Source organism: Cuculus canorus, chromosome 11 (assembly GCF_017976375.1).
Source record: "Cuculus canorus isolate bCucCan1 chromosome 11, bCucCan1.pri, whole genome shotgun sequence".
NCBI lineage: Eukaryota > Metazoa > Chordata > Aves > Cuculiformes > Cuculidae > Cuculus > Cuculus canorus.
Genome location: NC_071411.1, coordinates 11,667,835 through 11,695,158, shown reverse-complemented (window position 1 = coordinate 11,695,158; position 27,324 = coordinate 11,667,835). Strand labels below are relative to the sequence as shown.

General features: G+C 41.2%; 1 protein-coding gene and 1 long non-coding RNA gene across 4 annotated transcripts in view; one reads left to right on the top strand and one right to left on the bottom strand.

Annotated features, from left to right (window-relative positions):
* LOC128853286 (uncharacterized) overlaps positions 1–27,324 on the bottom strand; it is an 88,986-nt gene that overhangs the window by 5,179 nt on the left and 56,483 nt on the right. The gene's annotated exons all lie outside the window — the stretch shown is intronic.
* Positions 95–27,050, top strand: LRRN1 (leucine rich repeat neuronal 1). 3 transcript variants are annotated; one of them, XR_008451725.1, is made up of 3 exons: positions 95–318; positions 16,449–21,381; positions 23,856–27,040. XR_008451725.1 is itself a non-coding variant. In XM_054076873.1 (3 exons), exon 3 carries the CDS (start codon positions 16,681–16,683, stop codon positions 18,829–18,831), a length of 2,151 nt encoding a protein of 716 aa, XP_053932848.1. In that variant the 5' UTR covers positions 95–318; positions 9,075–9,206; positions 16,449–16,680; the 3' UTR covers positions 18,832–27,050. The 3 variants fall into 3 exon arrangements, 2 of the variants coding, with proteins under 2 accessions (XP_053932848.1, XP_053932847.1); XM_054076873.1 differs by adding an exon at positions 9,075–9,206 and having other exon boundaries at positions 16,449–27,050; XM_054076872.1 differs by having other exon boundaries at positions 16,449–27,050.

The following is a 27,324-nucleotide window of genomic DNA, read 5'->3' as shown; positions in this document are numbered from 1 at the left end:
GCGGGAGCGAATGCCCCGCCCCTTCCCGCCCCCCCGCTCGCTCGCCCCGCCCCCCCGCGCAGATGGTGCGGCCGCGGCCAATGGGGGCGCAGCCCGTCAGCTGACCGGCGGCGCCTACCCAGGTGCGCTCCGGCGGCGGCACAGAGCGGGCAGCGGGGATCGGTAGCGTATCCTGTTCTCCGCACGCTCCTCTTGTTTCCTGCGGGAGAGGAGCGAGGAATCCCTCCTCTCTCTGTCTCTCTCTCTTTCTCTGCTCCCGCAGCTCGGCTTGGGGGCACCGCAGCAGCCCCCGGGGAGAGCCGCGGTCAGCGACCCCCGGTAAGTGCCGCCGCTGGGCTGAAGGGAGGGCAGGAGCCGGGCTGAGCGGAGCCCCGCGGGGCGGGGCGGGGCGTGCCCGCCCCGGCTGACATCCCTGGGGACCCGGCCCGGCTCGCACGGGGCCGGCGAGGAGGAAAGTTTCCTTTCCCGGGGGAGCCGGCTGCCTCCCAGCCGCCGCTGGGAAAGTTGCGCGGTTTGCCGTGCGCACGAGCGGCTCCGTAGCGCACCGGGACCTCCCGGGGTCAGGGCCGTGCAGCATCGCACCGGTGAGGGCGGAGGATGCGGTGTTTGGCCGCGGCATCCCCTCCTCCGCTCGCCCCTCGCTAGTTCTGCCGTTATCCCGTGTACCTGCGGCGGGGGAGCGGGAGCGGAGCAGGGGCCGCCGGCGCGGCGGGGCTGCCAGCCTCGCAGACCTCCGATTTGCATGCGAATGGGAAAGCATCCCGGCAGATGTCTTGCCTCATCCATTCACACGGAGGAATTTGAAAAGACGAGTCGTCTTCGGCGTAACAATAGCCCTTAAGAAAATGGCATAAAAGGCGCAGTGTGAGCGGGGATGCCCGGGACCGCCGCCTTCCTCCGAGGCCAGGTCCATTGTGCGTGCGGGGCGATGCGGGAGGAGCGGCCGCCTCGCACCTCGGTCGCAGCGCGGGGAGCCGGCGCGGCAGAGGGGTTTGCTCCCCCGGGGCTCCGCCGGTTCCTTTCTGCAGCGGGAGAAGGGGTTTGGTGCGTTTCCCTTTGGAAGTCGCCGCCTAAAAGATGCGCGGAGAGGATGCCCCGGGCGCTCCCGGCGCGGACAAAGGGCGAGCGGCCCCGCTCCCTCCCCTTTGTTGGGGGCTGCCGGCAGTCAAAGGGGCCATTGAGCGCCGGGTGCAGCCCCTCGAGCGAGCAGAGAGCGCACATTGTGCCAGCGGGCTCTGTCTCACCGGGAGGAAGGCGGCAGATGTTGGCCTGCGATTTTACATCGTCCCTTAAGTTGTTTAGTGCTGGTTCGGTGCCTCTTTCCCACGAGGCGAGGGAAGAAAAAGTAACGGCACCAAACTCGGAGTAGAAATTAATGTCCAAAGGTGAGAGATCACGCACAGGATGCTTGTATTTTTTTTGTCCTGAAGCTGCATGGTAGTTCCCAAGTAATGAATCTCTTCCATAAAAACTAGTTTGTGAACCTTCAGGTCTTTTCCTATCACTATCAAACGATCCTGACATTTCTACACGAGGCTATAAACCTTTTATGGAGAGTGGTTTAGACATACACGAGGTGACCTCAGAGATGCCCAAATGATCAAAGTCACCGCATCAGCCCCGCTTGCTGTCAGGGTCCCACCAAAGTATGTCCAAAAGCCTTGAGAGTTGGAATTTCACTTAAAAGGCAGACGCTTTTAGAGAAAATCGAACCAATGGCCAAAGCTTCCTAGGTGAAAGAGTGGTTCAGAGCACGGGATCTGTGATGTCCCAGCAGACTGTGGGCTCTCCCCTGGGACACCCCGCAGCCACGGCAGACAAGCTGGGTCCTGAGCATCCATCCCCCTGATCCCACCACTGCCCGGAAAGAGGAAAACCTGGGCTCTGCAAGAGCTCAACTTTAACTTTTGCCTTGACAGTTAAAAAGTTCTGAATAAAATTTTATGGTAATCCCCATAAAATTATATATCCTAGTAGGCATTTTGGGCTTTAATAGACCACTTACTCTGATGCCTCTAAATCATTTCCATTGACGTAGAACAGGCACGAAGAGTATTACTTCTGTATATTAAAGGAAACAGGATTTTCTGTCAAGTTGTATAGAGTATAAAAGAGCACAAACTTTTTAATGTTAACTGTGAAAGATCTTTTTTTATTGATGTGAATGATGCTGAGCGCATCCAAACTTATGCTGCAAAAAGAAACTTCTGTTCAGGCTGATTTACCAGGGCTCAGACAACTGTGTAGGCACAGTTGGATCCAGCTTGGAGGCTTGGAATGGAAGCCCTGCGTTAAAACCAGCCATGTGTGCATTGGATTCCAAGTCGTGGAGAAAATGTGATCATTTAAATAAGCATTTAAAGCTTTCCTCATCGTATCATAAATAAACATGAAGTACCCCATGGTATTTGAAGAAATACTGATTGCAGCTGGGATGTGAAGCTGAGCAGGCAGCCCACGCGGAGGGAATGCTGCAGCCTTTTGTTTTACTTCGATACAGTATCGTGTCACTGCAGAAGCCAGGGAAAACTTTTGCTAATCGGCGTGCTGTATTCCTGCTGCATCCGTCTGTCAGCAGGCTGCTGCTGCCAAGGCAGGCGGCCGCTCCAGCAAGTGATTATATTTTCGTAGGGACACTTAAAGCACCTTGGATGAATCATAACCCCGGTCAAGTATTACTGGTACTGCAGCTCGAATAGTTTAATATTTACTGAAAAGGTAATTTTACTTGCTTTATTGAGTCTGTGGATTTGTTGGTGTTATTATTAGGGATGATATAAACTCTTAAATTAAACTATAATTTTTGATTTATGTGTTTTAATTACTTTTTATGAATCGTTTCGAAGCTTTTGTTTCTGTTAATGATATCAATGAGTTAGAAAAAGGGTTTTCACTAACCCAGCTTTAGTAGTTGGGTTAGAGCTCTATACCATGTTATTTCTACCTCTTTTGGAACTGCTGTTTCTCCAGGCGAACGCCTTGGAGCACGCTTGGCCCCAGGTCGGGCTTTGTGTCACACTCAGACTAAGATCAAGCATCAGAAAAAGACAAAACCAAAGAAAAAAAGTTGTGACATTTATAGAAGAGCACTGGTTGTTACAGCATTTATTCTATTTTTTTTTTTCAACCTCCAAAGTAGCAAGATGCTGAAAATGTTTACTGAAGAGCCAAATATTTTCAGAAATAAAAATCACTTTCTTTTGCTGTGCACTTTGTAACTATGGAGGTGACTGTTCTTTGAAGCCCTGATTAATATAAATGAGTTGTAATTTTCTGACCAAGCCATCCTAGTCCAGATATATTATTCCATTGGCAGACATGTGGTCCCCACAGCTGTCCCCTCATTTGTGTATGAAATGGAAACACTGGTGGCATTTGTAGGTTACCATAGTTACACGAACAATACACGTGTGAGGCTTCATCCTGCCAAGCTCCAGATTTTTTCCTGGCAGACATTTTGTAGTCACAGAACTGAAGAAAATCCATGTAAAGTTTTTGGGAGCACATAAATCCATTTCTCCTCCTAACTGTTTATATAATGCTAATTGACAGGGAACCTGCATTTCAGCCTCAAGACGGCTGATTTTTACACCTCCTCCCAGTTGGAAATGCCATCCTGGGAGATAGATGGTGCTCCCAGGATTTGTAAATTCCAGGCTCTAGTCAAGAGCAGTGAAGTAATTAGCAAGATTAGGCCTTAAATGATATGGTAAATACAGAACACATCTTTCTTAAAAATGACTTGCGTGTAGCGAGGTCTACACGAAACACAACTTTTAAGTTGACGTAGTTTTCCCTGGTTGTGTTATGCCTGCGGGGGTCAGGGGGCGCAGAGGGGCAGGAATGAGCCAGCCCTCCCCATGCCAGCTCCGTCAGGAACATCTGCACAAATCTAAGAAAGCACACTGAAAACCCTTCCCATTCTCAGTTTTGTCTCTACAGTTAACAAGTACCCACTACGGGATGAAAGATGGGCAAGAGTAAAGAAAACCACGGAGGTGGCTTAGAAAGTGATTTTGTCCCTACGTTGTAAAACTAGTAAATAAGGGTGTTTCTCTAAGACTAAGAGTGCTTAAATTACTTTGACAAGAATCAGTCTACTGAGGATATGTTTGAGTTAGTCAGTGATTTTCCCAGTCTCATTCTTTTCCTGTAGCTGAGCAATTAAGTCTTCTATTATTGGACTTATATAAGGTCAGGAACAGAACATGCCTCTGTACAGGTTTAAGAGGTACCCAGATTAAAGTTCTTCTAAACCACGTTCACTTATTCATTGCTGATTAAAGCCCTGCAACTTCATTCAAATTTTGTTTTGTGACTTAGATGTCGTCTTTCATTTCTCTACATATGACTATTGAAGGAAAATACTGGATTGGCCTATTTTGTATTGCCCTAATTCTCCTGTTGAAGGCATCAGTGGGAAGAGAATTAGTCTCTGCTCTTAAATTCTACTGCAAAATGTTTTTAAAAGTTCAACTTCTAATTCGTAAGGCCTTAATTTGATAACACAAGACAGCATTTTCTTGACTTTCCAGCTGGCTGAATTATCAAAAGAATGGAACTTGTGTTTTTTACCTGGAGCACAGTTTCTAAAGATTAAGTATTTGAGATAGACTAGATACCTATTGCTTTTTTCTTTTCTTTTAAGCTTAAAGAAAGACGGGGCAAAGCAACTGTAAGTAACAGTCTTGAAATATTTAACAGGATGTTGTATTGAGAATGCACAGAAGTTATAGAAGCACAGTAGAGAAACAGCTCTTTCCCTTATTTTATTTGGTACAGTGGTCTTGCTACATAATTCTCTCTCCTAAGGTGCCGGCCTTTAGTAACATGGGAAAGTATTTTCCCCAGCCACCTCGCAAAGTGAAGCGGTTCATTTAACACTGGTGGCAAAGATTACTTATGGGTTTTATTTAGGAATTTTAGAGGTTATCAGTATCTCATTTCCAGGTATTTAATTTAACAAACTCTGGTGATTCCAGCAATTTATGCATCTGTCAGCTTTGATTAGAGAAGGAGTCCCAACTGCTTTTTGTAGCCAAGGCCCCTCAAGTTATTTGGCAGGGTTTGCCTCTTGCTGGTTCCTCCAGCATTAGCAGCCCCTGGGGTGGCAGCGCTCACCTCTGCGGGGGCCTGTGTGGCTGCTCCCACCAGCAACTCGGTGAGTTCGGGTGAGCTCCAGCTCCCCACCTCTCCTATGGAGAGGGCCCTCCTTGCACTGGAAGGGAGCAAAACCTCAGCCAGGTGGGCAGGACAGGTGATCCTCTTTGTGCTATGGTTCTCCATGAGCACTAGAGCAGGATTTACCCACCAGCTTGTTTCTCCACCACCATCGGTGGGGAGGTCCCAAAGGGCCCCCAGGTGTGGCTGGGCAGGTCCCACTTCTGAGATGAGCATTGTCAGCTGGGAGTCACTTTATCTCAAGAGAGTTGCTTTTGTAGACAAGCAGGAGGTCTGAAAGTCAAGCACAGGACTGAAAAATGGCATAGCTGACCCTGAGACAGAGGAGACTTTTGTAAGGATGTGTCTGGTATGTCCACTTGACACTCCTTGTGCATGTACTGAATAGTATCTTCCAGAAATACCATGTTCTGGCTTAATATGCATGTACTCAATACCAAAGATGTCACAAGGTTATGGCTGAGACCGAAACCGTGTTTCCCTGTGTTCCGTGAGTACCTTTTAAAACCGGAGAAGCCCCACCACTGTCAATGCAGTTAACCCTGATCTCCACCTCTGTAACTGCCATCTGTCCCTTCCACTGGAATATGTCACCAGAGGTCACTAGTCCTTATTTTATCAAAGTCAGGTTTTAGAGATAACACTAATGGTTTGTGGAAGACTAAGGGCTGTTTCAGTTCATGAGAGATGTTCCCTAGCTTTGTCCTCCATACTGGAATCTGATAGATCATTTACTCCTCAATGCTTAATTTTATTTGATTTAACTACTTTTGTACAGTCAGTGTAACTCGAGTCATCCAGCAAAATGCAATCTTTGGAGTTTGTCCCTATGGGAAAATTGGAATCACACTAAACTCCTCGTTAACCCCCAACTGCAGCAGCATGGGGAGCACTGCACAGGGTACCTCTGCTGCCAGGACACGCACTGTGATGCCAGCGCAGCTCCCCGGGCTGTCAAAACTGCCGTGTTTGCATACAGCACAACAGACCTGGTTTTCTGTAATTTTCAGGAGCTGGTCAGCAAAACAGGGAAGAATCAGACTAAGTAACTTCTAAGAAACACATAAAAGTTACTTGGACCCAAACTTGGTAGAATAGCATTGTATTTTTTTGATAAAATATCAATCAAAGCTTGGATTGCCTTTCTGTAATTAGAAAGTGTTTATCACTGATATAATGAATCCTACATTTTCTGTTATTTCATGCATCACATGATTTATTTGATTAAGCAAGTCCAAAAATACCTAGTAAATGCATACCTTGCTAATGTGCTGCATGTAATTACTAGGGTGCAGATGAGCTACTGATTGGCCTTGCTAAATTTTTAAATTACAAATGATCCATCACTCTAACAGAAATAGAGTAAATATTTATAGTTACGGAGTTCCATCACTCATAACAGTGGTGGATTGCAGTGACTTGTAAATGCATTACAAAAATGACTTATTTTACCCATAGGTGAACAACCAGTTAAGCAAACCAGTTGCAGAAAGAGTTTTTAAATAGCTGCTTGAAAACAGGTCTTTAAAATGGTTTCATCATAGTATAAGGCACTGAGTAAAAGCAGAAAAAGTGTTCTTTATAAATTCATTAGCCAATATGTTTTCCTTTATCTTTCGGCCCCCTTTAAGTAAAACAAGTCCATTACATACAAATTAAACATTACTATGCCTGAATGAATCACCTTAATTAGGTAAAGACTTTATAAGGCATCAATAACTTAAAATTTTGAGAGAAATAACTTCTCTTATATTTTCTGCAATAGGCAGCAATTTTAGAACCTCTTTATTTTGCAAGCACTTATGAAATAAACGCATCTCTGGAAAACTGCTGACTTTGCCATGACAAGACTGAGGGCTACAGCTAAAGGAACAATTTATAACTCTATTTGTAATCATACAAATACATTAAAAATGACTTAGTTTCTTTCTCTTCGTCTCTCAAAGCAAGATTGTGATCTGTTTCCTACCTGAAACAAAGTTAGTCTCAAAATTTAGGTGATGCTTGAGATAAAGAGAAATAGCTAAACATAGGCCACTAACATTTTCCCCGTTCTCAGTTGATTGAGCCTTCCTTTCCTGATGACGTGGCAGATGACCTGCTCTGTGTTCCAATCAATACTACTTAAACAATTTTGGAATGAAATAATGATGGAAAACATATACTCCATAAAACATGTATTTTCTGAGTCCACTGTGATGCTACATTAGATTGTCAGTTGTGAATTGAAGAAGTAGGTCTTCAGAAAAATGAAGAAACTTCACATAGAAGCCTATTCAGGAGTGTGAAAGGACTTGTGAGCGGGAGTAGGGAAGGGTCAGGTAATAAAGGTCTCTAACTAGAGAGAAAATAACTTCTTTTCTTAGATCTGAGTAAAGCTGTAGTTCAGAGTAGTACCAAAACCAAATCTGTGGCCACTTAATGGAATTACTTCTGTCTCATCTTGACTTGGTTGAGTTCCAGATCTTTGTCTTGGTGCTAACAGACTTTGTATTAGATCTCAGCACCTCCCACGATAAGTCCATTTATTTTGTTATTGGAATGTTCACAGCCTTGAGTGAACAGTAAGCTGTCTCCATATCAGTCAAATCAATATATGGTTTTATTAACATTTATATGTAAATATCACTCAGAAATAGAGAATTTGATCTTGCAAGCATATAAATCCTAGAAAAAAATCAATAAAACAATATTTTATTCTAAGGGCTGAAGTCTGTGTAAGCACACTATATATATAAATTCCATAGATGTAGGCTAACATTAAAATACCATTTAATATTTAATCACTAATAATCGAAAACTAAACACGTGGTACAGCCACAGGGAATGGAATTACCAAAGCAGAGTGTAACAAGGACTAGAAAAAGAACCCTTTTCTTGCTTGAAGGTAAACCGTTGAAGCCATAGATGCCTGGCTCATTACATATACATATACAAAAATGCACACATATAATTTTTTAATAACAAGTCTTATGCATTTCCTACAGCCAGTGCTATTATGTTGATTTTATAAATACATACTGAGATACTGAGTCATTTCAGTTTTTATTTATTGGCTGCCATTTCTAGCACAGGACTTTTTTGGCATCATTTATGGTAGTAACAACTACTTACACACTGGGGTCTTTCCCAACTGTGGGTGATCCTGAATGACTCATAAAACTGGAGTTTGATCTAGAACCGTGTAGGAAGCAAAATAATCACACTGCCAGAAAGCCAGTCAGCAAAAAAAGAGAGGAAGAGGATTTTCTGTTGCTTTGTGAAAAATCCTGTGGAGTTCTAGCATACGTATTTCTCATGATTAAAAATATTTCTCATGTGCTCCCTATTTTATTATTATTAACACTTCCAGTAGCCAAGCTGCCTTCACTCTCAGAGAAGCCAAAAACCAGAAAGGAAATTCTACTCCATAGTCCAGCTCAATCTCCTAATGCCCTGTTCCTCTTAGAGACCTATTTCTCTTTTTGAAAACAAAATTTGTTTGAACTGTACTGACTTTGATAGAGAGCTGTTCTTGTATGAAATCCTCATGAGGTAGGTGCCACTGTGGGTAACAGGATGTTCAGATCCTTCCAAGAGGTTCTGAGAATCCAAGTATGCCCAGACCGAATTCCATTTCTATTGAAATGTGATTAGAAGATGAAGCGGTATTTCTCTAGTCTTGATCCTCTTTTATTCTTCAGCCAGCAGATACACTAAAGGCAAAAGATAGTTGGAACAGGTCTTCCAAAATTAGTTATGCTCCGTAAATTTTAGACACTGTACAACCTAAAACCAATTAGGTTTAAACTCTCCCTTGCATTTAAAATACACCGACGGCTATGAATGCGTGACAGCATGTACAGGTGGAAATGAAAGAATTTCCCCAATAATTTGTCTGCCATCAACTGCAGGTTGTTGTCCTGCATTTCAGTGTGGAAGGGAGGAGCTGCGAGCAAGGTCTTGTGAAACTGGCTTTTCACCTCGGAGTGGAAGTTATTTGGTTGGCTGTCAGGAAAGCTGATCAAGTCAAATGATTGTATCTGGTAAGTATGCGGAGGTAATCACAGACTTGATTCTCTCTGTTGAATTAAATAAAAGCTTTATTACTGCCTTCATACTGAACAGGGGCAGACCCTGCGTAGCAAGACACGAAAACTCGAGTCATGGGCAATAAAAGAACAGCCCATCTTTTCCCAAGACTAATCTATTTTATGAAAATAAACATATTAGGAAAGTAGATAATAAGTTTGATTTCTAGTGAAAGAATATTACTACTGTACAAACATTTCTTGCCTTTCAGGTTTTTAATGCTTTTAAATGGTTTTATGAGTTTTTCCTTTCCTAAAGAAAAAACAATCAGGCTATATAATTTGACAACAGCCCACTGTGTGGAAAGCACTTATTATTCCTGATGTTTCCAATATGACTTGTTAATGGTAATTTGCAAGAGATTTTCAAACAGACGACAGAAACTGGGTTGCGATTCCGTGGTTGATTTGATGGGCCATCAACATACAGTAACTGTACTCTGTGTGGTATCCAGCCCCTTGTACTTGAGATCAGTGTATGAATTTTTCTCTCTTCTTCAAATTTACTTCAATATTTTAATGAAAAACATTGTATCAGATGCAAGTCTTGAGAATAAACCCCAATAAATTACAAATTTTAAAGATTTAATATTTTGTTTCTGCAGTGAAGGCATTATGAATAGGATGCTCTTCACATTTCTTCTGTGGGGATAAGACTAGTATTTTTCAAAAGAACACAGATAAAGCATGCAAAGGTTGTCGTGAGACAACACTGACTTTATTTTGATGGAATGTGTGTACAGAGAAGAAGTAGGCCTTATTTGCAGGGGGAAAAAACCCTAAATCTTTACTATTATAAATCCCTGAGGATGCATTTTGAAGCTTTATACCATTATTACATGTCCTGTAGCCCTTGGTTTTGTCTCTGCTTTTAATAACAAGCTCCCATTTTCAGATTTTGGCATGCTCTCTCAACTGACTCACATCATTTTCAGCTTGACTTTTCTGCATTTTACACAATTCAGGCTTGTAAATATCTTTTTTTCCTAATGACATTGGAGACTTCAAAAACCTCAATATAAAAGGTTTGTTATTGGGCATGATTCCTCCCTATTATTCTAAATAGACACGATTTCACTGGTAAATCTGAGTCCTGGGAAGGGAGCCCATTCTGCAGGTTAGCTGTAAATGTCCTGGTTATTAAAGTTCAAGTCCAGGCTCTTTCTCTAGGAAGTATAAGATCATTGATGCTCAAGTAACAGAACACTTTAGACCAGGTTTTGTGTTGTGCTTACTACTGATTTAGTGGGTGCACATATATATTCATGTGGCAGTAGTTAAATGCCTCTCTCCCGTAAAGCACCATCCAAGGTTATTTATTGTTTACCTGTAGTACAGCACCAGTAGCTCACTTTTTCTTGCAGAGAATGGATGGATATAGAACTGCAAAGGTCCTACTAAAGCTCAAAGCAAGGCAAGCCCCTTTTTACCTCCCACATACACACAATACCCTTTCCTTAAACTTGTCAAACTGTTTTAACCTGACTATAATGAACTCAACCTGAGCTCATTATGGGCCAGTTCATCTCCAGTGTTGCTTCCAGCAAAAGTAGTTCTTCAGGCTAGATCTTTGCCAGGCCAAATAAGCCAACCTCTTTCAGTATCCCTGTCTAAGGCTCTTCCTTTCCCTGACAGTGGAGTAACACTTTGTATTGATCCCAGTCTGAATTTGGTTTTCTTGATCACGACGTTCTAGCTGAAGCTTCACCAGTTCTTATGTCTTGGCACTAATATTCGGTCACTGTGGTACGCTCCACATCCCTGGGCATGGGTGGCAGGGTGTCTAATATGCATTTTCCTAATGGCCCACCTGAATTCAGGAGGCAGTGGCCCAGGACAAGTTTTCCCAAACTGGCTGAAGACAGAGGGTGTTTATATGGCAGTAGTTTCACTAACGATGATGATGGGGGAACAGGAGAGCTGCACGAGTCATTAGCAGAACATTAGCACAACTGACAATTTTCCAGAAGACTAGCTACATTACTGAGGCTCAGTGTATGAAAATGTTTCTGTGGAGAGATGGGTGGGTACTATGGATCTGTGTGTTCCGGCTCACAGCAAGTGTGAAATAAATTGCTTGTCTTAGCCTGAGGTAATTTTCTTCATGTATTTGATCCCTCAGACTTTTACCTGGGCACATTTAGTATATTCGGATGCCAACCAAAATCTGTGCTGATTCTCCTTGCCGTGTAAAAGAATTTCTCCCGGAATTTCACTTAACTGTAGAGAGAGATTTTCTGTGGTATTATTGCTGTTTCAAAACAGGCATCCAGATAGGCATGTGCGAACTATATGGTTCCTTTTTTCAGCAATTTTTAATAGTGACCATTAATACAATTGTCAGAGAAGTGACAATCCTTCATCTCCTTATTACCAAGTAAAAAAAGTTTAAGATCTATTTTTTTCTAGTTAGCAAATTAACTATGAGTGTTTTTTATGAACAGTGTATTTCACAATTGTTCCTTCACTGTCTCGTCTTGTTGCATTGTGGACTTAGACATGCTTATTCTTTGGATCACCTGAACACCTAGACAAACTTAACAGCCATCAGCAAGGCTACAGCTGCCAGCACAAACCTCTTTCCACTCCACAGGAAAGTTGAAATGAAGGGTCTTCTGCTCCATAACCAAATATTCCCTGTTACTATTTCATAGGCCAAACAAATTCTCACCATTAAGCAGTTTTTGCAATCTAGCCGAAAAGGGAACTCTCATACAAACTCTTCCCACTGTACTTCCAGGATGGGAGATGCAGGAATGATGTTCACATTTTCTGCCCACAAGAAACATGAACAAGCTAATATCCCAGAGAGCCACTGTGGATTTGCTTGCTGACAGAAATGTGGTTTCTTAATGCACTGAGTACTGAAAGGTGCTATGGAAAATGCATTTATTTAGCCCCTAGTAAAATAATTCCCTCCATATCTCTCCCATAAAATGAACCATTTTTTCTGTTGATATCAAGTTAACAGCTGTTGTGACTGTTCTAGTGGTTTAGTGCACTAGAAAAAATGAATTTAATAAATGAGAGGGAAGACAGAGAATGCTAAAAGCCATCCTTTGGAAGCTCAGTATCTCCTGAAAGAATGGTGTAACACCCCGTTACTGTTTAGTTAAGTTTCCCAACCTAGTATTTTTCAAAAGAACTTTTTAACACCGAATTTGAAGAAATGCCATCAAAGACATGATCTATGTTACATACCATTTTCAGGGAAAAAAAATATTTTGTGATATGATTCCATCCTAAGGGAGGTTTTCGGGTCTGATATTCTCCGTAATCCAAAAAAGCCTGGAGCCACTGCTCTGGAACTGGTGTTTCTTTAAGAAACATTCCCTGGCCTTCAAAAGCCAAAATCTTTTAATTGAATGCTCTGACTTGTCTTTGGCTTGGATTGCACTCAGCTACCAGGGAAATACTGCATTTGTTTTAGATGAAGAAAAGAACATTGGGCAAAATGCTGAGATGTCCAGCAGGAAAGGAGCACACACTAACATTCAAATTCTTCTTGATTCAGTCTCACTGGTATGAGTGAGAGCTGAGTACTTTCCCAGGAGCCATCCCCAGTTTATCCCCATGGGTTGGTGATTATTTATTGGTGGCTCTTTGGAACTGGATACTGTCACACATTTGTTTTCAAAACCTGGTTGTCCTCCTTACTCACAAAAAAAGGGAGAAAAATTTCCTACATACATATCTTGTCTACTTTTCATTTGGAAAGATGGGATTATAATTCTAGATAGGACTTCAGAACCTGAGAAGAGAAACGTAGTTTTCCAGCAAAACCCATTATGTTATTTTATTCCTTTGGATACTAAAGGTCACAGAGGTGTCTAGGACCTGACAACACTCTGAAGACTAGAACGCCAAGACATCCAGGGGCAAAGGGACATCTGTCAGTGACCGCTCAGCTGCTTTTTACAAACATGAGAGCTGAGTAGCCATTGCTATTTAGTTATATAAAAAAACCCAGTGAACTTTTTCACTGGTAACGATTTTTATCAGAGCAATGGATGGGGTTTTATAAAGCAGAAGTCCATGACTTGGCATTTCCCCCATGCTGCGGCCTGTGGGCTGCCATTTACACAAGCAGAGCACTAAAATGGACTGGGGCACGTGGAGCCAATCAGAATTTACTTCTATATAACAGTGGATTTTCATTTATATCTTTATCCAAGCTGCCCTGGGCTGGAGGAGACTGGAGACAGTAACGTGAAGGTCACGTCTATAGAATATTCTACAGTTAAAGAAAATTAAATGTATTTACAGTAGAAAGTAGCTAGTTTAGAGAAAGTGTCACTAGTAACTTGTGCAATCGTATGCCTACAGTGACCACAAACCCAGGACTACTCTATTCAATAAAACCAGAAATGCCTTCTTACCAAGGATGAACAATAACTGTAATGTGCAAGTAAGAGGATATAAATAGTCAACAAAGGAAAGATCGAGTTCAAATTTTTTCTCAGATGTGCTCCAACATGCTTTAAAAGCAGCTTTGAAGTCTTTTTTGAGGCAGTTTCATTTTTAAAGTATTACATTATCTGTGTAACTACATCAGAGCTAAATCAATACTAAAACATCATTAAGGCCCATAGCTTTATAATGCATGGACTTCTCAATCTACTTAGGAAGAAGTTACAAGAGAGACTCTGAAGGCATCAATGTTTGGAGCAATATCGCCTCTTGGAGTGGCACCTGGTTCGGTGCAGGCTGCTGCCCCAGTCGTGCTGCTCCTTTCTGTGCCTCACTGAGCCAGAGACATCGCCCTGTGCAGGGGAGCAGTCCAAGGCACCTCCGGTACCCATCTGAAATTGTTACCGAGTGAAATCACTGCCTGCATTATTAACTAGCACATACTATAAATTGAAAAATCTGGAATTACATCAATTTAACTCTGGACATCATCAATATTCCTATATTCGTCTAGTTTGGGTCAGCTACAAATGAATTGTTACTGAGAGAAGCATCCATTAAAGTCAGCATAACTCAGTTTATGCCAGGCTCCCCAACACACTATGTTAATATATTCCTTGCTATCACGGTGCCGATAGGATTTATTTTTTTTTAATGCAATTAATGTCTTATTCAATTCTTCCATGAGTTGAAAGTTATTTGAGAAGGAACGCTTGTTCTACATCTGGCTTCTCCCCCTCCAGCATGCTCTTCTCATGTCTCATTCAAGTCTCAGCTACCAGAGAGAAAATCTAACTCAACAGGGTCAAATGCTTTCTGGCTAACATTCCTGTTTCCTCTCCTCCAAAATAACAACTGCTGAACAAATAACAAAATGTCAGAATCAAAAAAACGCTATTTGGTGTGTTCTACTTAAAGCATCATCTGAAATAAAATTTTGTAATTTCTTTTTTTAATATGCTGACCAGATTTTGAAGTGAAAGCTTTGTACTAACAGCATTCCTGTCACCGCTATCTAGGTGACTATTTTCAAACTATTTTTAAAAGCTGTGTTTAACATTATTACTTTATATAGTAATGGATTCTCTGGGCTTTGACAAGGTTGAGGCTTCATTATATTCTAACTGAAAAAGGTGCTATTTCCTACTTTCTGCTATTACAGTTTATCATTGTTAGGTACAGCCTCAGAGCACCATTTGATTATTTTAGTTACATAAAAAGAGAAAACATTTGTTTGAGAAGTCTCAATTGCCATCATAAGAGCATGAGCTCTACAGTGTCGCCTTGAGTTTCCAGAGGTCTGCCCTTTAAATCCTTCCTCAGATTTGTCACGTCTTGCTTGTGTATGTCTTGTATTTCATAGAATTGCTTGGTTGGAAAAGATCTTTGAGATCATAGAGTCCAACCGTACCTGTCCACTAGTAAATCATGTCTCTAAGCACTTAGTCTACCCATCTTTTAATACCTCCAGGTGTGGTGACTCAACCACCTCCCTGGGCAGCCTGTTCCAGTGCCTGATGACCCTTTCGGCGAAGAAATTTTTCCTAATATGTAATCTGAACCTCCCCTGGCACAACTTGAGGCCATTCCATTCCCATTCCATTTCATTCAAAGCTTGTTGAACACATGCAATAACCCGTTTCACTTTTGCCATGAAATACAGTAAATGTGTACTTCATCTGCCAATATCCACATGCACGACGAGCCAAGAGGAATACAGCTAGACACGTGAAATCACCACCACAAGCAGTAGTTGGAGAAAATGAGTTCATACTGCATCGCCATCACCAAGGTGCTTCTGCACTGGGAGATAGGCAGCCCTTGCGTTTAATGGCTCAGGCCCCGAATGGCACGTTACACACAGAGAAGCTCAAAACTTTATCCATGATTTTTACAGCAGCGGTACTAGATAGGTCAGCAGATAACAAACTGTTTCTCAGCTTAATTTTTCAATAAAGTTAGAAAGATTTTACTAAGAGCTTAGATTTTCCTTTGATATGTTATTAAAGAACCACAACACATCAGATTTTCTGAGGTACGCTGGACGCTGTTTGGTTAACTGAGACATACTCTTGCATGAATAACTTCAGGGTAAAAGGATACAAATGGCCTGATTTTCACAGGAATTTAGAATTGTGGTAAACAATTCACATGCGATGCACAATGAAGTACAAACAGCTAAAATAAGGACAGTACATTCATTTAATCAAATTTACGGTTATTGTTTGATGCTTAACTGGATCAAATCTAAGCTGTTATCTGGAACCAATTTTATTAACTCAGATGAATTTTGGCAAAGTTTGTATGCATTTAGATTGAAATTTCTAAACCAACATCTTTGCAAGCCTTAATTCCACACACCTGAAATCCCAGCCTTGGGGACAGCTCTGGCACTCTGACTCCCAATCGGATTATGCTCTGAACACTCTTTTGAGACCTAGCAGCACTTGAGAGCATATCCTCAATCTTTACCATTTCTCAAGCCATTCAAACAGATATTACAGAGCGAAACCAAAAGACGTTAGAAAGTTTTATTTTCAAATGATTCTATGTTTGTTTGCAGTCACTCACTTGGGAACTTGCAGAGAGTTTTCTCATGTAAAACCCAAACAGAAGAGAGTTCCAAACCCTACATAACTTAACTATACCAGAGATGGATTTTCATAAGGGAGATAAATGTCAAAATAATTATTGTTTTCAGATATTTTTCTTTAAAGTATGAAGAAATTAAACAATATATGAACTGTCTATGAGAGGGGCATAACATATACTCTAATCTGTTTTCAGGAATATCTTCAGATACTGGTTTGAAGGCAATTCTAGAACACGGAGGAGTAGCTGAGAGTCTTCAGACCATTTCTTGTCTTCTCTAAACTCAGAAAATCATCTTTCATCTTCTGGATGCCCAAGCCTTTTACCTTGAACTTTAAGCTTCGCATTTTCTGCCTGATAACAAATTACTCTTTCGATCTGTTGTTATTTTAAGAGGCTGGGGAGCTGAACTCACTAGCTGACCAGCATGGCGAAGGTTAGAGTCATTTTAACTGTTTGCCATTTGGTGCTAGAATTGTTAATGAATTCATTAACTGAGTCTTCCATACAGAGTAATGAATGTCCACAGCTTTGTGTCTGTGAAATCAGGCCATGGTTTACACCACAGTCAACATACAGGGAAGCCACAACAGTTGACTGCAATGACCTTCGATTAACAAAAATCCCCAGCAATCTTTCCAGTGACACTCAAGTCCTTCTGTTACAAAGCAACAACATTGCAAAGACCACAGATGAGCTCCAGCAGCTGTTTAACTTAACAGAATTGGATTTTTCTCAAAATAACTTCACAAGTATCAAAGATGTGGGGCTATCAAATCTCACTCAACTTACTACTTTGCACCTGGAGGAAAACCAGATAACGGAGATGACTGACTACTGCTTGCAAGACCTTTGCAATCTTCAGGAGCTATATATAAATCACAACCAGATCAGCAGCATTTCTGCAAATGCATTCTCCGGCCTGAAGAATCTTTTGAGATTACATCTCAACTCCAACAAATTAAAGGTTATTGACAGTCGGTGGTTTGATTCTACTCCTAACTTAGAGATTCTCATGATTGGAGAAAATCCAGTGATTGGAATACTAGATATGAATTTCAAACCACTCTCAAATTTAAGGAGTCTGGTTTTGGCAGGTATGTATCTCACAGACATTCCCGGCAATGCCTTAGTAGGCTTGGATAGTCTTGAAAGTCTTTCCTTCTATGACAACAAGTTGGTAAAAGTTCCTCAGCTTGCACTTGAGAAAGTTCCAAATTTAAAATTCCTGGATCTCAACAAAAATCCAATTCATAAAATTCAAGAAGGTGATTTTAAAAACATGCTCAGATTGAAAGAGCTTGGAATCAATAATATGGGAGAACTCGTTTCTGTTGATAGGTATGCACTGGACAATCTGCCTGAACTTACAAAGCTTGAAGCCACCAACAATCCAAAGCTGTCTTATATACATCGTTTGGCATTTCGTAATGTTCCTGCCCTGGAGAGCTTGATGCTGAACAACAATGCCCTGAATGCAGTCTACCAAAAGACAGTGGAATCCCTTCCAAACCTGCGTGAAATCAGTATCCATAGTAACCCACTCAGGTGCGACTGTGTCATTCACTGGATCAACTCAAACAAAACTAACATCCGTTTCATGGAACCTCTATCCATGTTTTGCGCTATGCCTCCAGAATACAGAGGACAGCAGGTGAAGGAAGTGTTAATACAGGATTCAAATGAACAATGTCTTCCAATGATCTCTCATGAGACCTTTCCAAATCACTTAAACTTGGACATCGGCATGACAGTGTTTTTAGATTGTCGGGCCATGGCAGAACCCGAGCCAGAAATTTACTGGGTCACTCCCCTTGGCAATAAAGTAACTGTCGAAAGTTTCTCTGACAAATACAAGCTGAGTAGTGAAGGCACCTTGGAAATCTCCAACATCCAGGTTGAAGACTCTGGGAGGTACACCTGTGTTGCTCAAAACATAGAAGGGGCTGACACAAGGGTTGCCACTATCCGGGTGAATGGAACGCTTTTGGATGGTACCCAGGTTCTGAAAATCTACGTTAAGCAAGCTGAATCACATTCAATCTTGGTTTCTTGGAAAGTTAATTCCAACGTCATGACTTCCAATTTGAAATGGTCATCAGCCACTATGAAGATTGACAACCCTCACATTACGTACACTGCTCGGGTCCCGGTTGATGTACATGAATATAACCTCACACATTTACAACCATCTACGGATTATGAAGTGTGTCTAACTGTGTCAAATATCCATCAGCAAACACAAAAGTCCTGTGTTAATGTTACAACAAAAAATGCAGCTTTTGCGCTAGATATTTCAGACCAAGAAACCAGCACTGCCCTCGCAGCAGTAATGGGATCCATGTTCGCTGTCATTAGCCTCGCCTCCATTTCTGTTTATATTGCAAAAAGATTTAAGAGAAAAAACTACCATCATTCATTGAAAAAATATATGCAAAAGACTTCTTCAATTCCACTGAACGAGCTCTACCCTCCACTTATTAATCTCTGGGAAGGTGACAGTGAAAAAGACAAGGATGGTTCTGCAGAGACCAAGCCAACCCAAGTTGACACATCCAGAAGCTATTACATGTGGTAACTCAGAGGATATTTTGCTTCTGGTAGTAAGGAGCACAAAGACTTTTTTGCTTTATTCTGCAAAAACGAGAAGTTGAAGACTTTTGTATTTTTGACTTTGCTAGTTTGTGGCAGAGCGGTGAGGACAGGTGGATATTTCAGAATTTTTTAGTATAGCGTATCGCAATTGTTTGACACAAATGGCAGCTTCACCTGGCTTCCAACTCTTACTTCATTTTTTTTTCCCATTTTTTTTAGTTCTTGTGCTAAACTTAATGCTGGTCTAACTACAGTGCTGAATAAGATTAATGAGAGGCTGGGGTTACCCTGTGATTCAAAAGTAGCACAACCCCATTCTTCCAAAGCCATCAGTAGAGTACAGTATCTTGCAAAGCTAACATACAGTTTTGAAACTGCATTGAACTAGGTTTGTAACACTGGTCTAAGGACTCATACACGGAGAAACGGAGACCTTGAATGATGTTAGTTGACTGTACTGTAATGTTGTATCAACTGATTTGAATGTTTTTGACTTTGAACAATGAGTTTTCTTTTTTCTTTTTATTTTTGTAGTAGTTGAAAAGGCTTAGGCAAAGCTAACAGGCAATAGAGATATTTACATCCAATTTTTTAAATGTAACAGACTAAATGTTAATTGTTCTCTTATTCTTTTTATTATATTTAGTAGACACTTTTGAAGAATACTAGAGTTTTGTTGTGTTTAAATCACCAACACATGGTGTTTAATGAAGGCAGAGCTATAATAAATTTAGTTTTGTTCTGATTTTTTATTTTAGAAGTCACAATAATGTATTGGGTCTAGATGTCACTAGTTTGACTGGTGATCATGTTTTGACATAAAATATATCCAAAATGTTATATAAAAATACTGTGTTTTTTTCTTGATGGAGTTATGTTTCAGTGAAGTTCCAATTTTTTTTATGCATTTATTTTAATAGCAGTGTTTTCTCTGCATTAGATACAAAATATTGAAAATAATTTAATCAGAAATATTTATCGATATGGCTTTTGGACTGTAAGTCACATGCAGAATCAAAACTGTTTGGCATAAGATACACAGCAAAAATTATTCACAAATGTGTAACAAAACATCTTCCTTTTTGTATACTTTTCTGTTTATATTTTGAGCTAAGATACAAATGAAGCTGACATTTAGCTGTCATTGTGATCAGTTAGGATAAAATAACCCAACTCAGTGCTACCAAACTGAATAAAACAGTTGAATCCTGGCATATACTTTAAAAAAAAAGAAAAAGTGGATTGGATTAACATTCCTTCAAAAGCAGAAATTATGATAGCTAAAACTAACAAGACAGTAATGCGTTTGGGTCCAACGCTGAACTGTATTTTTTACAGGCTTAAAATTAACCAGTACTTTTAAGCACTTTGCTGAATTAATATGTTACAAGTGCAAAAACTCAGAAAGCAGTGGTGTTTCTATGTGTGCACTGGGTATAATATAAATGCATAATTTACAGTTGAACCTATAAAAGCTTTGTATGTTGTCTTTTCTGAATCCATGGAAGTTTTCTGCAGGAACTGCACATGAGGCACAGCAGGGTGGGCTTCTGGTGAAGTACGTGGTTACAGGTATAACAGCAAGCACAGAATTTTCTACACTTTATGACCACTATCAATGTGCAACTTTTTACATGTTTTTACATACCAATTACGTTCTTGGTAAGTAAAAGTTAATTGTTAAAATACTGGATGTGCCTGCGTTTTGGAGCTGTTTGAAGTTTTTTTTAACTCGCTCGCTTCGCAAATATATCAAAGACCCCTCCCAAAATTTACAAATAGCTTCAAACTTCTTTTTCCCCTTCAGCCAACTGTCTAAAAGTGAAAAAGTTATCAGCATAGTTTCACTAATAAGCTACTTTGGTACAAAAACTTCAGTACGTCTCTTTGATATATGGCTTGTTGAGCTTGCCTTTCAATGTAAAGCTGAGTGAAGCTATTAATTATGCATTTAAATGAAGTACTTATGCTGCTACACACAATCTTTTATATGTTCATGAGAGCTCATACATTTTTAATCATGTGACATTTAGGTGTTGGAATTAGGCAAGTGGCTTTTGATCATGGAGAAGTAGCATGGTGGAAGCATTTATTTGTCACCTTCTCCTGTATTTGTTGCTAAAGTTAATGGGAAATTTCCTCTTGCCTTCTCCAGAAGAGCTTCAGAGCAATAATTATCATCTCGTCTGTATGCTATTCTAACCTTAAAACTGCCTCTATTATTATAGCAGGCATGATGAATTAAAACTGAGATGCTTTTTGCCATGAAGATTCACTGTACATTTTTCCAGAGAAAAGGACACAGTCAGGACAAGGTTGACAGCAAAATTATGGCTTCCAACTTGCATGACATCATTAAATTGTCTTTAGAAAATAATTAATTGAACACGCCCCTTTCTCTATCGTCTCCTCAGCTTCCAGCAGCATTTGAACAGCTGTACTATAAATAGTAACAAAGATCACAGAAAGCCTATGGTGCTTTACCTGAGCCTCCTATCAAACTTGTGGAAGAATACATCACTTTGGGTCCAAGGTATTGGTATTACAGTCACTGTAAACCAACCTAAATATGGGTCTGCCCTCTAAAGTAGCTTTTCTCCCTGTTCCCACCACCTGTCCTCAGTTACAAACAACTTAGAGAACTGTTTGCCTTCTCACCATGCTTATATCAACCAGTCCCCGCTGGTGGAGACAGACCACACCAAGATCTTTGCTCTGTGCCTGCGTGGCTGGATTGGCTAACACTTGGTTAACACCTTCAACAATTTGGGCCGTTTCAGAAACGGAATGGCTGGCAAAAAGGAAGTGGCAGGGATATGTGGCCAAGAAACAGGATGAAGCAGCACTCAGCAGTTTGATCAGCAATTGCCGACAGCAGCTGGGGTAGGGGAAGTAAAACAATGTTTAACGTGTCCCTTTGCACTGGGGAAACAATGGGCTTATGTTCCCTGCCGATCTGTTTGGAAGTTTTATGTCATTTGTTATCCTTTTAGAGCAATGCTGTTCCAGAACAGCAGGAGAAAATGGCCTTTTGACAGCCATATTTCTCCAGGATGTGCTGATATGCAGTATTTCAGGGTAGATGATGTCACTGGGACTCTGGGGGAGAGATGCAGCTTGCATGAGAGCAGCAAGAAGCACCTAGTTAAAGCAGTATATTCCGCACGCACAACCATCAATGCTAAGTATTTTCAGCCTTGTAATTTGACCCCTCAGAATTCTGTACAGATCCCCTGGAAAGTTAAAATTCGGCTAATGAAAGCAAAAAAAAGTGGGTAAGAGATTAATCGTATGTGGCATATAATCTTAGTAAATAACCTTCAATCTTGTGCTAGCAATTTTGTGTTTGCAGTTTACTGTGTCCAAAAATAAAGATACTCTGCCTAATTGCCTTCAAAATGGATTTACATCTGCTATTCACTGATGACAAAACCCCATTCCCAGTTTGCTCAGAATCAGAGACTGAGACTGGACACATAAAAAAACAGTATGGGAAAAACCATTGTTATCTTTCATTGGGCCAACAATTTAGAAATGTTGTGCAAGAGTAGATATTTCATACCCAACTAAACTTCTGCAGTGTTACTTCCACTTGGTTGCCCAATAATGAAATATTTCAGTCCCCTGAAGAGTAAATAGCTCACTGAAGTGTGGCATGCAGTACTGCAGCTAAATCCACTTTTCATTTCCTCACCTAAATCCTAATATCCTAATGAATTCAGAGAGGATATTTTCACCCATGAGCTGAGACTTCCTACCAGACTTGGTCTTGGAATAAGGTGCACAAATACACAGACACTTTCATAGAGCTACGATCTGCCATCCAGTCCTGCCTCATAAGTATGTACTTATTCAGTTACTAAAAGAAGGTTATGAAAAGACAAGGCCAACAGTTTGGACCACTGGTTTCATAGATGGGTTAAAACTGAAAACGGGTCAGCCAATCTGAGATCCAGTGAGAAGCACATAAACTTGTCCTAATACCAGTGACAAACTGGTATGTATGTGATAAAAGGAGCATCCTTCTGAGTCCAAATAGGCAACTCCTTTTGATTTGTGGTGGCAAACATGAAAACAAGACTGAGGACAAACCACTGCAACGAAATTCCGAAAATTAAGCGGGATAAGCAGCTAGGGGCTACTTCTGCTACATCTCCATCATAGCTGATGCACCCTTTATAGGAACAGGACAATTCCCTTGGGGCATATCCCTTTCTAATCATCTCACTATCCTCCAAAGCATTATGATTGACATATGCACAATGGGAAAGTCATGGTGGAAAAGCACACAGCCATAAGGGACCAGTGCTGGAGGAGCTATTTCACAATCCACCCAAGACACTAGGCGTAGCTGTTTATTATACTGTGATCCTGCTCCACAACCCACCACCAAAATCAATGCCATGAATCTGTGCTGCAACTGGAACGTGCCTTCTCACAAACACTGTGCCAACAGCACAAGTGCTACAGCCCCAGCATCTACAGCTACGGAAACCCCAAGACTGAAGAACCAGGTGAACATGCTACCATTGAACTTCTTTCTTCAGGAAAATCCAGAGTGCCCGAGCTGGAGATATCGAATGCTGATACACATAGCCCTTGTTAAAATACTGGCACTGTATCCCTGCAAAAAAAAGAATGCCGCTACCAAAACCCTTAGATAACATTTCTTTGCAGTGTCATACAGAAGTGAATGTGTTTCCTCTGAACTGTCAACCTTTTAATCTTCTCCTTTTCTGTTCTTTCCAGCTATTGCAATTTTTTACATTTGAGAACTTTTATCCACCCACTCTCTCTTATGTTTGCTCTGTAGTGAGCCTTTCCCTGGTCTTACCATCCCCCACGCCCTTCTGCCATTCAAGGGCAAAGCCTTTACAGCCTTGGCCATCACGCGATTGCAAGACGTTACACTAAAGGAGTTTTCGTTTGTATTTAACTTCGCAGCTACCTGTTTTCTCCGCCAACCATTCTCCCATCACCTAATTCTTACTCTTGTTTTTCTTCCAGCCATTTCCATTTGGAGACCTCAATTGCAGTTGACTGTCAGTAAGAGTCAGATCAAGGACACGTTTCCATCAGGCAGCGTGTCAGTGCTACCCTGCTGCCTCTCCATTTACTACTAATGCACAGAACTTTCACTTCCACTTAGCAAAAACCATAACCGTCTTCCCATGTCTCTCTGCTCCAGTTCGTTTCCACCCTTATTCATGAGCACATTATGACCCTCTATTATGTTTTCTACTGGAATGAAAGCAACAAAAGACTGATTTTTCTTTCTAGTAAGGAAAAAAGAGATTAACTATAACATCTGTAGTGTTGTATCTTTATGTCAAGTAGACCAAAGGAATGCTGAATCATAATAAGAGTCATAACAACAGTTTTTGAAATACATGAAAATACATACTTTGGAAAAGCTGGAATGGATCATTAAGTAAAATTTTGAAAAGCAACTAAATGACTTGCGAGCTTACATCTCAATAACTTCAGTGGTAGATTAGGTGCAAAATCAAGTACATCAGATTTTTCTGAAGCGCATCTGGAAGTATTAACTTTCCTTAAATTCTAAGCAGCTCTGAAATGTTTTCCGTGGAATTGTATAATATGGATTTTTTCTTCAAAAATCAATTGAAACCATAATTCTGAACTCAGTTAAGGGGGTAAAAGGATGTGATTTCAATTCTGTCATCCTCAGCAGAGTTACTGATTTGCAGTGATCTAAACAAGGTTTATATCCTTGTGGGAGTTTCAGATTTCTGCTCACAACTGGAGTAAAAGTTCTCAGTAAAAACCAAGCTTTTACTACTGGCACCTATTCTGCTGGACTTGATTCCAAGCGAAAATTGTTGTATCAGAAATGATCAGGGTGGAGAAAAAGAAGAAAGATCACTGGAATATTGACTACTTTCGGTTTTGAACAAGAACATTTAATGCTAACAACCCCAAAGACTCTGCAGTGTGTTTAAGGACTATATGCGACCTAATAGTGCAGGTCATGAACAAACTCATTGCTCTGAAACACGAACAAGAGAAAGTGAAAGTGTTCATAACTAATCCTTTTGGTTTCAGGTATAACATTACCCTTTTATCCCTCATATTCCATTTGAAGGGTTCTCTATACAATAATAGAAAAGGATTCTACATCCTATACTCAGTGACGTGTTTGTCTTTCACTGCAAATCAAAGCACACCCAGAGAATACAGAAGATGTACAGCCAGCTGCTGCAGTCTGGAACAAATGCTTTCAGCCAGAGTAGGAATAAACAGCCCCAATCCAAGCGTTGGAGATTTCAGTGGCAAGACGTGATTCAGATGGATACCTATTTAGGCTGCCATGCAATGCCATGCACCTCTGGAAGCCACAGTCCGTAACCAGAAACAGATTATGGATGTATGTTACCTTTTGCTAAAAAATAAACATGTCACCTATTTCTGTCAAAAGGTACAGCAGTTTTTGTTAGGTTGGTTCTTGGAGATCCGTGCTGTGCCCAAATGCCAAATACTCTGGTAACTGCTAAAAATCACACTGTCTTAAAATTAAGCAGTTGTGCAAAGCAGTGCCTCAACTCTGAGCATTCCCACAGGAGAAAAGAGACCTTGCTCCTAAAGCAGCAACACAAACATCCTCAGCCTTTGCTTTTGTTGTATCACCAAAACACAAAAATTACCCAATTTCCTCTGAATTTGATCAGGAACATGCTAATACTGCCAGATAGTCCCCTGTGAGTAGGGCTGGATGCAGCCGCACTGCTAACAGCAAAGGCTGCGCGGCATCTCTCTCCACATAAGACATGGTGTTGAGCGGTGGGGGAAGCTCGGGTCACATATGTCCTTAGTGTGGCATCCCCTTGGCCTTCAGTAAACCTGGACGAACCTGCTGTATCCATGTGCCTGCACAGTCCTTAAATGACATTTTCCAGAGGACAAGTGTGCTCCTTCCCCACGCTCAGGAGCTCCAGTTCACTTAAGGAGTCAACTGCTGAATATTTTGTGTTCTCCTTGCTGCTCTGCAGGTTCTCCAGTGCCTCATTTGCAGCAACCATCCCCCGTGGGAGCTGGTGCTCTTCAGTGTATGCTATTAAAACACTCTGCAAACATGCAACTGAATTCAGCTCCAAAATATTACTGCAGGAAAAGGAGAACTACATAAACAGATTAAGGCCAAGAGGTTTGGGGGCCTAATTTCATTTCTCCAGCCCCAGCGCTTTCGAGACTATTTTATGTTCAAACGTAGCTGCCGTGACACTTCTATGTAACCAATGAAGAGGATGTAATCCATATTGCTCATAAATAAAGACCTGTTTTTCTGACTTGCCTCACATCCTGGAGGAGCTCTGGTCAGTGGGAGGCCAGGATCCACTTCTAAAGAGCAGCATTCACCTGCTTGAAACTTGAAAACATCCTTGTCCCACGTTTTCCAGCCTCGCTCCCTGTGCACCCTTCAGCTTTGAGACATGAACCAAAGGCTAAGCAGACATGAGAGCAGCCTCCTTTCCTATGCACACTTGATTTATACCTTAAACAAGTCCACAGGGAACAAACCCATTTGGAAAAGCTGCTCCACAATGCTGTAATGGGATGATCACATACAACATGTGTGCATTAGGGAATGGTAGGAAAGCAATATTTACACAGACTGCCACAAGGATTTTCTTCCCATGCAGCTTTGATAATTTAATAGTTCTCCTTTTCTGTTTGATTTCTGTGTACCGCATAATTTATATGCAACATACACATAATGGCATATAAAAAAAAATTACAAACCAGACTTTCTATCCATACCAGTACTGACACGAATCACAGCACAACTGAGACGTCCGTGTTTGTATGAAAGCTGATGCAGCACCTGCTAACAGCAGACACGCACTGAAGAGAAACGGGCACTGCTCAGTAAGTTTCACAGACAGAACAGCCAGATGCAACAGTGCTACGTTCTGGACTTCACAAGTACACTTTAGGGACCACTTTTACTTACTCTTCCACTCTGGTCACAGCCTGCTCCTGCCTCTCTGAGCCTTCCTGTTCTTCTCTCATAACACTCCAAGCCACAGTCCACCACACCCAGTAGCCAGGTCCAGCCTCCTTACCCAGCCCATTGCTTTTGGTCTGAGTCTTCTCAGACTCCCATTCACATCCTTCCCTTCTCTGTCCTCCCTCCAGTACACAAGGCGCTCTCTCTTTAAGATGAATAGAAATACTTCTCTTATTTAAAAGAGGGTGGGATGGGAGTACTGCTAACATTACCCTGTTGATGAACTAGCCAGAAGGATGCAGTTCTTTCGCCACACATAATAATCGAGCAAGCCGGGGAACACACTGATGACAGAAGTCACAAAACGTGGACATAGGCATAACAATCCATAAACAGAATAACAAAATGCTCCTGATTTCTAGGAAGAAAATGTTTCTAGGAAGAAAATGTATCTAGAAGACATCTTCTCCAATTTGTAGAAAGATAGGTATTCCTAGTGGGTTTGTT

Coding starts and splice junctions, on each gene's coding strand:
- LRRN1 (XM_054076872.1), top strand. CDS start 16,681: ATGGCGAAGGTTAGAGTCATTTTAACTGTTTGCCATTTGGTGCTAGAA.